Source organism: Lepisma saccharinum, chromosome 18 (assembly GCF_977018435.1).
Source record: "Lepisma saccharinum chromosome 18, izLepSacc3.1, whole genome shotgun sequence".
Classification (NCBI taxonomy): domain Eukaryota; kingdom Metazoa; phylum Arthropoda; class Insecta; order Zygentoma; family Lepismatidae; genus Lepisma; species Lepisma saccharinum.
The window spans coordinates 51,696,971-51,707,669 of NC_139246.1; the positions used below are offsets into that span (position 1 = coordinate 51,696,971).

Consider the following 10,699-nt stretch of genomic DNA (forward strand, 5'->3'; position numbering starts at 1 on the left):
AATAGATAGAACAACAACGAGAATTAGCAACAAGAATATGATGGGAATTTTTCGAGATAACTGCAGATGGTTCATTGGGTTAAATACTACATCGAAACTAACCATGAATATAACACAAGAAATATCTAATACATGTGCTAAATAATCACTGAAAATTCCACAAACAGCAAATAACAGAACTATCTAAAACAGTATTTTTTAAATGAAGATAATACTTCGTTTAGCAACCGTGTGGTAAAATAAAGCTTGATTGATTGTTCCAACTTTTTCAATGTTAACTGTGAATGTGGAATTAATAAAAACACATTATTTATGAAAAAGTTTAATTTAGGTCTTCAATAAACGATTTTGTGTTTTAGGACAAGGCAAAAAATGTTAAAGAAAACATTCTAACATAAATACACATTTCAAGTATCTTTATAACATTTAATGCATATACAAAAAAAACTGTATTTACAATATCAACAACGAATTTGTGTATTAACAACCTTTCAGGCAGTTAAATGAGTTCATATTTACTAGAAGTCTTTAACGTAATTTAAATTTTTCATGTTATTAGATTAGAGGAATTGGGTTGTTTGGGTCAACGACTGGGACAGGAAGATGATCGCCAGCTGCTCTGTAGCCGAATTCATCAGCGATGAAAGACAGGGTGATTGGGATTCCTTCAGGGCTGGTGTACGTGTGCTCTCCAGTTTGAACCAAGACGAAGCTGCCATCTGGTTTCGGCTTCAGAACTCCGTGCTTCAGCTCGGTGGCTCCATGTGGAGTTGCATAACTGTAAAAGAGGAAATTTGATTTTTATTGTAAGTGAAAAACATACTTATTACAAACTTCACGTAGAATATTAATAACAACCAAGTTATATTTTGTGTAGAAATAACAGATTTAATAATTAAGTAACTTGAAGACTTATGAGGGAGAGAAATGGATAGTAACTTTTGATTTTGGAATGAGTCACAGGCAAGTAATAATTTCAAGGATTAGGAAAAGTAAAATAAGTAATTTAAAACCACTTTAAACACAAATTTAATTATGAAACAGTGTAGGCTAATTGATTATTAAAATTATAATGCGAGCATCAGTACTGAGCCTACCTGTAAACTTCCAGTAATATGTGATTGTAAGCCCCTGAGCAAAAACTGGACTTAATTTAAGTCAGTGAATTAATATTTGTCTGAAACGAATATCAACTCTTAATTACAGTCAATAGCGAGTTAAATACAAGCTAAGAACAGAAATCACTACGTCAACTATAAAAACTGAGTTTCTAAACTGGTAATCCGGAACAAAAATGTAGAAAAGCCAAGAAAATACACATTTCACGAAGGATTAAACTGAATAGAATCTCAGGCGCTAGTGCTACTTTAGACTGCAAGAACGTACTTTCCAGTATGCACTACCTGGAAGAGAGGTTGGCATTTGCGTAACTTTCTGAACAGTCACCTCGAGAAACAATAATTAGTAGAAACTAGAGTTATATATTCGGAATTTTCAAATTAGTCTTTTTTTTTGGAAATAATAATTGTCTCTGTGCTATAATGAGAACGTGTGAACAATGTAAGGACAATTAGTGGAGGTAAGTGTTAAATAATATAAAATATTCGAGTTACCTGAGTGAAAATTGAGCAGCATCATCCACAACGAAGTATCTCGTCGGGGCGGGGATAGGAGCGCCTACGACGATTGGGTGCTGAGGTCTTGACTGTGTCTTCTGAATAAGAGCTGTAAGAGCCAATGCGGCTAGTGCAATAACAGTGACCTGAAAATAAAACACAAAAGCACTATTTCAGTATTTGTGAGTATTCGAGTTTCACGTGATAGTAGCGTCTTCGCTTACACGTTAATCAAGGCAGTGATGAATGACCAATATGTGAAATAAGAGACTGAAGCTAACGTTTTCTTTACGCTAAACTGAAAGATAATTACACGATAAACACTAGAGAAGTCAATGAATTGATATTGTGATTTTGCTACTTGTTACGTTTCTGTAGAACTAGAACTATGAGCTTACGGTATTCATATTGTTGTGTTCTCGTCTGAATCTTCAGTGTGCTAGGACTGGGGTGGTGTTCCATTTTATAGCATGAAGCAGGCTGCTGTTGTTCAGCTCAATTACCTTCTACAATCTGGTTTCACCTCTTTTGAGAATAAACATTTACTACTGTATTTACATGTTTCTTCCCATTTGTTTTGATTCCCTGACAGCAAAATGTATAAACAAATAACACCAGTCTTGTTTCACTACTGGTGTAAATATTCCCAATTCGTTGAAAACGTTGTTGCTACCTGCAACAATCCGGTCTGAATATATCCATATTCGAAAGTTTTTTTTTACTTCTTATTCTAAGCACAGGACATAGAGATGACACCATGAGTGTGCCCGCTCTCAGAAAAAAAAGCAGTCACATCCCGTTTTCTGCAAATTAACAGTCAGACTAAACTTTTAACGGCAGAATATTGTAAAATTGATGGTAACTGCGAAACATAACACAGGGTTATACGCGAAACGAACAAGAGCGAAACGGGATAAACGCTAGTGAAAAATTTATGCGCGAAATGGAATAAGCACGAAAGGAATTAGAGTGAAACGGATTATAACGAAATATATTTCAAAGAAAGAATCAACCGCGAACCAAACTTGAATATCGGAATATGTTCAAAAGGAACAACTCCGAAAGGGATTAAAAGGGAAACCAAATTTTAATATAGGAATAAATACAATAGGAACAACAGCGAAACGGATTAAGCGCGAAAGGAAAAATCGCGTAATGGATTAAGCGAGAAAAAAATCCCTTCGCACTTAATCCTCTCGCGGTGGTTCTGGCGACCCATTTGGGTAAACAGACACGAAGTCTCCTCATCCATAAAATGAATAATTACCTTGACCTTTATTATCTTAACTAACTAACTAACTCTCTAGCCTTCTTAAACCCGAAGGTTCATGGCTGCAGCAACACAGGCCTTCCATCTGTCCCTATCTTGAGCAAGATCTATACACTCTTTTCCATCCCTACCGATTTCCTTTAGGTCCATCTCAACGTTGTCCCTCCATCTTCGTCTTGGCCTTCCTACTGGTCTCTTACCATCAGGTTTCCCAACAAGAATCCTGTAAACTCCTCTTTCTTCTCCCATTCGTGCCACATGGCCTGCCCACCTAAGTCTTCTTGATTTAATTATTCTAATAATATCTGGACATGAATACAAATTATGTAGTTCTAAATTATGTAACCTTCTCCACTCACCTGTCTCCTCATCCCTTTTAGGTCCAAATATTTTCCTAAGGATCCTATTTTAAATACTCTCAATTTATGTTCCTCTTTCAATGTAAGGGACCAAGTTTCACACCCATATAATACTACAGGTAAAATTACGTTTTTGTATATTTTAACCTTTATTATCTTATATGAAATAAATGAATGCAGTAATGGTATATTCGCTTGCCTCAGTGGCGTAGTTGTCAGCGTCAAGGGCGTACGGAGTCACAGATCGCAGGGTCAAATCCTGGCCAAGGTATGGACATAGCATTGTGTTTGTCCCATCACCAAGTTCATGAGTTCATCATTCATCCTCATCTTTGCGATTAATCCCCAAACAAGACACATAAAATAACCTAAATAGAAGGAGAATATAACATATTACTTGTATATTCTCGGATTACTGTCTACAGGTGTAGTATGATATAGATCGGAGTTGTTCCTAGATCTATTCAGAAGATGTCGTTCCTGTTGTTTGCTTGCATTTCCTTTCTTTAAGTCATCGCTACAAAGGAGTCGTGGGTTAATTTGTGTATTTAAATGTATATGAGTTGGAGCTGTTTTTCCCATGGGTACATCAGAACAAAATTCTGCATAATTAGACTATTGTAATTATATTTCGACATCAAATTACACGCGCAAAGGAAAATTAAAACGACGAAAATAGCTGCACTTACATACATCGACGCGCATAGAATTCAATGGAAGAACGTACCATTACTACACGAAGAACCAATCTAAAAAAAAACAAAAACAAACAAACAAGATGCCGCCTTGAAAGCAATGGCTCTAAATCCAATAAGCAATCCCAGTGTAGAATTCAAGCAAATACGTATAGAAATAGTAAATTAAAGTAACAAAATAAATTAATATGGAGAGAAAACAGTAGCCGGTAAATGCACCGGATTCGTAGTAAAAACCACAGATCTTTCGTGGGTTCGATCCCTACCACCTGCATAAACAAACTGTTCACCTGAAGACGAGAGAATAGGTGATTCACGAATCGTAGTAATAGATGTATGCAATAGAAGCAATAGACAATGGATAATGTCCAATTAACATTGCAAGCTGACAGAAATTGGTCCCTGTCAGGGATTAAAATTGATCATTGATTGTAATACATGTTTGAGGTTTTTGTTTTAAGTACACTTTATGCACAGATAGGTTTATCTGGACTGGACCTACAGTTTAAAGTGGAAATAGCAATTGTAGCTTTCCTGGTGACTTGATTCGAACAAATGTTCTCGGTTTACCAAACAGGTTAGCTTCCAACGTTTCGAGCGCATACATTGCTGTCATCACAAGGGAATATTCCCTGAACATCGACTTAACCTGGCTGGTAAACAGAGAACACTTGTTCGAGTTTAAAGTAGGATACGAAGCACTATGTGCTTCCAGCTGGTATCGAACATAGGACTATTTGATTCCAAGTAGACTACGTTACCACTACGCCATCGGGAACGTACCCCGAGATGCTTGGGTACTTTTAAAAGTTCTTGTATTAAGTGGCCTACTTAAAAATAAAATATTTTCACACTAGTTGTGCAAACAAGAAAATAACACACGTACTAATGAAGGGCTAAATAGTTTGATTCCAAATGAAAGATAATTTTAGCACTTAAATGAAACTATATTTCTTCTCTATTCTATTTTTATTTTGGTTGTTTCTAAGATGCGTTTCTACCTCTTGAGTTAATCGCGACGATGAACGATGCATTGATGAAATAGATTATGGACCAAACGAAAAGTTACACCTTAACGAGGGTGTGAAGAGAGTTATCACAATGTAACCCTATCTTCCTTACCAAGGAATCTAAGAGATTAAAATATAAGACTCTGATAAAATTAATGTAAGAGATGCAAGCAAATCCTTTACCAAAACTTTATGTTTCTTAAGCGTTGCAAAAAAATTACCTAATATTATGTGGAAGTGGTGCAACCCAAATGGAAATATCGCAGTATGTAATGTATTCAGAAATTTAGATCATGCTGGGTGTGTAAGGGAATATTAAAGTGATTGTGTGGATAATTTATCATCCAAAGTATTCATCTGATTTTACTGCAAAGGTATAGGAGCTTTGTTGAAAAGAAAATGAGATATTGTTAATGGATGCTAAGAGATTGTGTGGATAAAACAGACTGAAAATCTGGTAGTTATGGCAAATGACAGAAGAGCCAGTGTTCTATAAGCATAATTTGGCCGGTACTTCGATAATTAAAGCCGATAAATACATAATTAGAAGAAACCAGAGTTAGGTACTTCACCCAAACGCCGCTCTTAAACGGCTTTACTTTCCAAAACATTTTGTTAATGTGCTATCTTTTATGTAATTGGGATTCCAGTATATCTTTGTTTCGCGTTGACAAATGAACGCGTGAAGTGGATGGGCTAATCTCTAAAAAGTAATTATTGCTAAATGTTATTCACTCATATGTTCGACTTTTAATTTCACATCATATGTAATCAAATATAATAATATAACATTGAAGAGGTTTCGAGAACTAACGTCACTCTCATCTTCAGCAATTGAGAGGAATGACATTTAATCCTTGAAGATGAGAGTGTCGTTAGCTCTCGAAAGCTCGGAAACCTATCAGGAAATCACCTGGTTGACAACCTGAGGAAACCTGTGCATCATTCACCGGCAGCAAGCTTCAAGAATATTATTTCAATACTATAACTTGTACATATGCGACTCATCAAGTATTATAGTAATTTACAACTCCAGCTTGGATGAGCCGGGTTCGAATCCCTGTCTGGGCATGAGTGTTCGTTGTGAGTGACCTTTCATCAATTTTATCATATCATCACTCATCCTCTTCTTCTCAATTAGCCAAAAGTGGCAGAATAGGGAAGTAAAATTAACCAAATCAATCAATCAATCGAAGTTGGGTAGGATTCAGATGAAAAGTACCCTTCTCAGCAAAATGTGTTGTATAAAAATCCAGACATGTTAATTTCATTGACCTTGGGCTCTAGGCCATGTGTTCCTGGGCCAAGCGTGCCGTCTTAAATAACCAGATGTTTATCTGCAACAGCAAAAACCGGACTGTAATATCTTGTTCATAGAACTACAAAACCTTGCCTTACTGTATAAAAACGAAAGAAGCTTGCATCAGTGCACAGTGTACTGACAGAAGAGGAGACTTAACAGCAACCATGAGAACGGTGAGTTTGGGAAATTAGATTGAATTTATGTGAGTGAATTTCGCTGCTCGTTTCAGGGATGTTAAAGTTTGCAGCTGTTATTTAAGTGAAAGAGTATCACCTACAGAAGTAACACTGGAATGTAAAAGTGTTTCAATTAATTATGTTAAAGCAAGGTCAAACGAAGGCGATAAACTTATCCACTTGAATTGTGGTGCCGTCGCAAGGTTTATTTTCTCATGCACTTAATAGAATGGCATTGTAACGCTCTTCTTTCTGGTAAATCCTGAGTTGACATGGCACGGCTGCAACCGGATTGGCAAGGGCATAGACCAGGATTGTTAATGGTCCAAGAAACCATAAATTCTAATGAGTTCTACTGGCTTCAGGAACCTTTTTCTCGCACAATTTAAATTGGGTCCAAGTTGCATAATATTTCATTCGAATACTTGGACCCTATTTAAATTTATCCGGAAGAAAGGTTCCTGGACAGAATTGAAATACTTTACATATAGAATGGTTATTTATGGTCCAGAACCCATTTACGCTTGCTAATTTTCTCTCCTGGACCGGAAATGAATTAAATTAAAATTCTTGGACCTTTAACAACCCTGTTATAGACTTTATCTACATCTCACTCTCCAATTTTTCTCTCTCCCCCTCTCCCTCTCTCGTTTTGTGTGTGTGTGTGTGTTGGTGTTTGTAAACAAACGAGGTCATTCTAAACAAGTAACCGTTACATTTTAAGATGAGTATTCCTACCGGTAATTATGTTACTTAATTAAAGTTGGAGGTATTTAAGTAATTAAGTAAAGAGTAACGAAATTACGAGTTACCTTGTCAGTTACTTTTTCTTTGGTTTCATGTAAAATAAAATTTTGGCATCACTTCCAATTTTCATATTCTAATACGAGAATGTTAATAATAATTTAATCCCATCTTTTTTTGATTTTCATTTGTTATCAGCAAAATCAAAAACAAAAACAAAAAGGCGAACAGAATGCTGGTAGCATACATGCACGAAACATGTTATGCGACTTGTAACTTCTCTTGAAGAAAGTAACTGTAAAATTAGCATATATGTACTTTAAGAAGTAACTTTCCAAATACTTGATTTCATTTTTGTTATTTACCGTCGCTTTTCTTCAACTTTTGGCTAATCGCCAAGATGAGGATAAGTGATGACATGATGGAATTGATGAAGGGACATTCAGAAAGAACACGCATGCTCAGGAACTGAACCTGCGACCCATGGAGTCGTAACGCGCTTGCTAACCACTCCGCCAAGGTGGTTAGCCTTTCGAAACATTGATTCATAGTGTCCCCCAAACAAATATCTGTTTTTAAGGCAATTTTCCCTTTAGGATGTAATCAATACTTAGTAGGAGGAAATGAAAATTCTAGGCTTTTGGAAGATGAAACGTTCATACCGTATACTAAATTGTAGGGATGTGACGAAGCTGAAAATTTACCGATGCCGATGTACTCACCGATAATTTTTGGAACCGATACCGATTCCGGTACATAAGATTATTAAACAGAAATGGGATATTATTTTCAGCATGACAAAAATAAATTTGCTCTGTACACTTGTATTGCATATCATATGTGTACATGAGAAGCGAATGTACATTTGCATCTACAAAAGGTTGTTATGTGAACCTTTAATAAGAACGTGGATTCTCAAGAGATTTTACATTAGTACACAAGCAGTTCTTTGAAATGCAAAATGAATTCCTGTTTTTAATGTTGGAAATTTACTGCTGCCAGATTCAACTTCAGAAATACGAGATTTGGAAGCACTTCAGGAAGTAACCTACTTCTTCTCTTATCGCAAATCTGTTCAGCAACACTGAACACTCAATCACTGAATACTGATGCAGCAAATATGCCCAAGTATTTTCTCAGCACTTGCTTCAGGTTTGAATACTCACTTCTGAATTTCCAATACAACAGCAGATCCTGGTTCAGCAATGTACTGTTTTATTTCCGATTTATAGTTAGGTTGATCCTCTGAATGAGAGTTTGCAATCATTTTATTACAAAAACTTTACAATAATGATGAATCATAACCTAATTTTCAATAAATCTTACGAAACTAATATATAAAACTTATTAGAAGGTAAAAAACTAGTATAATCTGTAACGGTTTAAATATCGGATTTTTGCCGATGCCGATATGTCAATTTCTGCCGATTTTTATACATCTGTAATCGGCTTCGGCACATCCCTACTAAATTGGTATTAATTCTAACAAAAGTTTTCTTCAAGAAATAAAATGGGAAGTATCTTTTCACCATTTCGTATTGCAAAAATGGTAGTGTTAGAATCGCCAGACATTAGCAAGAGTATGGTCTTCGTTGGTCGCGTGGTATTTCTTCTTGTCTCGGAACTTTGTTGTGAATTAAAGAAAATGAATAGGTAAAAGTAGTTGGTGTAGTACTTGTTTCACTTTGACAAAAGCACAAACTATTATTTCATGCGGGGGACAAATTTCAGCACACACGAAACATGATACCAAGTCTCAATCTGTAGCTATTTGTTCAGAAGAAGCATACTGTGCTCAAGCTGTAAATAGTTTTACGCTTCACCACGGATGTTACCAGTCCAGCCGTCGATATGTATGATCAAAGATAATTTAAATGTCTTTTGGCTAAACCTAGCTGCGGATTTGCCAATGGAAAGATCTGGAAACAAAGTACACACAAGCTACAATATATAACATTTTCCTATTTTCTTAACATGTTTACTATTTTTGCACTCTTTCAAAAATAAAATAATAATTGCACTCCGAGAATTTTGAAGCTGACACAACATTCGGAGGAAAGCTGGGGAACTACATGACAAGAATAATTATCAGCCTCCAATCAAGTAAACTTGATAACAATGCTGATGGGGTGGGTTATGAAATGCTGATGCTTCCATAGAAGCTACGAAAATCGCACCACGACAAATATTTTAGATGGGGAGGAATGACATTTTATAATGACGAAGGTAGTACTTAAGTTGTTAATTATGTTGAAAGATGATCTGGAAATATGGAAATCTAGGAAAGGGATTGCATAATTAAATGTAGAATTTTGTGCTCGGTGCATTTGGCTACCATAAAAAGTGATAACAGTTTATTTGTGTGTAGTTGACCCTTTACGATTCTCACAAGAAATATGCACAAGTGATTGTGAAGAATGTCAAAAGTACAATATATAAAATTTACTATTTGAGAGAATAAATTAACATGAACGCTCGCTCTCTGTAAATGCAGTCTGATTAGTTATAAAACAATGTAAATGATGATAAGAGACCTGTAGGAAGGGCAAGATGAAGATGAAGGGATAACGTTGAGATGGACCTAGAGGAAATTGGTAAGGATGTAAAAGATTGGATTGATTTTGCCAAGAATAGGGACAGATGGAAGCCTTGTGTTGCTTAAACCTCCAGGTTTAAGAATATTAGAGAGTTAGTTTAGTAGTTACAATGCAATTATAAAACAGGCTTATTTTATTAACACAGATCGCAGTAATTGCATTGGCCACCGTAGCACTCGCAGCTCTTATTCAGAGGTCAGAAGCACGGCCTCAGCATGGAGTCCTTGTAGATGCTCCAATTCCTGCATTGTCAAGATACTTCGTTGTAGATGATGCCGGCCAATTTTCGCTCAGGTATGTTTATATATGTATCATATTCTACCATAATTACATGATTTAAAATATTGATTACTTTAACATTTCTTTGAAGAATTAATTATTTGATATTATATTTAGATTATTGTGGTTTGGTATAATGATGTTTGAATATTCCTTCATAACCAAATCCTGGTTCTCTTGCAGCTACGCAACTCCACATGGAGCCACTGAACTGAAGCACGGAGTACTGAAGCCGAAACCAGATGGCAGCTTCGTCTTGGTTCAGACTGGAGAGCACACATACACCAGCCCCGAAGGAATCCCAATCACCCTGTCTTTCATCGCTGATGAATTCGGCTACAGAGCAGCTGGCGATCATCTTCCTGTTCCAGTCGTTGACCCAAACAACCCAATTCCTCTACTTTAAATATCCAGCTCCGTAAAGAAAATTAGAATGTTCCTCGCCTCTGATAAGATATAAGCAGTTATTTTCGCTAGGTTGCAATTATTTATGATAGTCAAATTTTATTGTTTGTATGTTTTAGTATAATAAACGATTATGCTCTAATGGCTTATTTCCCTTTCATGTGAACCTATAATATTTTAATTAAGATCGAGAAGGTTTCAATAGCCTGGTTATCCCTAAACGCAGAAAAAATATTAAATACTTA

At 35.9% G+C, this 10,699-nt stretch overlaps 2 protein-coding genes across 2 annotated transcripts; one reads left to right on the plus strand and one right to left on the minus strand.

Annotated features, from left to right (window-relative positions):
• Nucleotides 1-555: 555 nt before the first annotated feature.
• Nucleotides 556-3,528, minus strand: LOC146002251 (endocuticle structural glycoprotein SgAbd-9-like). The gene is made up of 3 exons (XM_083139967.1): nt 3,445-3,528; nt 1,614-1,762; nt 556-778 (listed from the first exon to the last, which is right to left on the minus strand). Exons 1-3 carry the CDS (start codon nt 3,526-3,528, stop codon nt 556-558), a joined length of 456 nt encoding a protein of 151 aa, XP_082996093.1.
• Nucleotides 3,529-6,417: 2,889 nt separating this feature from the next.
• LOC146002252 (larval cuticle protein 1-like) lies at nt 6,418-10,455 on the plus strand. The gene is made up of 3 exons (XM_083139968.1): nt 6,418-6,426; nt 9,916-10,064; nt 10,233-10,455. Exons 1-3 carry the CDS (start codon nt 6,418-6,420, stop codon nt 10,453-10,455), a joined length of 381 nt encoding a protein of 126 aa, XP_082996094.1.
• Nucleotides 10,456-10,699: the final 244 nt, after the last annotated feature.

Coding starts and splice junctions, on each gene's coding strand:
- LOC146002251 (XM_083139967.1), bottom strand. CDS start 3,528: ATGCTATGTCCATACCTTGGCCAGGATTTGACCCTGCGATCTGTGACT. Junction 1,763..3,444: donor CTGACAACTACGCCACTGAG/GCAAGCGAATAT, acceptor TTTTATTTTCAG/GTCACTGTTATTGCACTAGC. Junction 779..1,613: donor GCTGCTCAATTTTCACTCAG/GTAACTCGAATA, acceptor CCTCTTTTACAG/TTATGCAACTCCACATGGAG.
- LOC146002252 (XM_083139968.1), top strand. Junction 10,065..10,232: donor GCCGGCCAATTTTCGCTCAG/GTATGTTTATAT, acceptor GTTCTCTTGCAG/CTACGCAACTCCACATGGAG.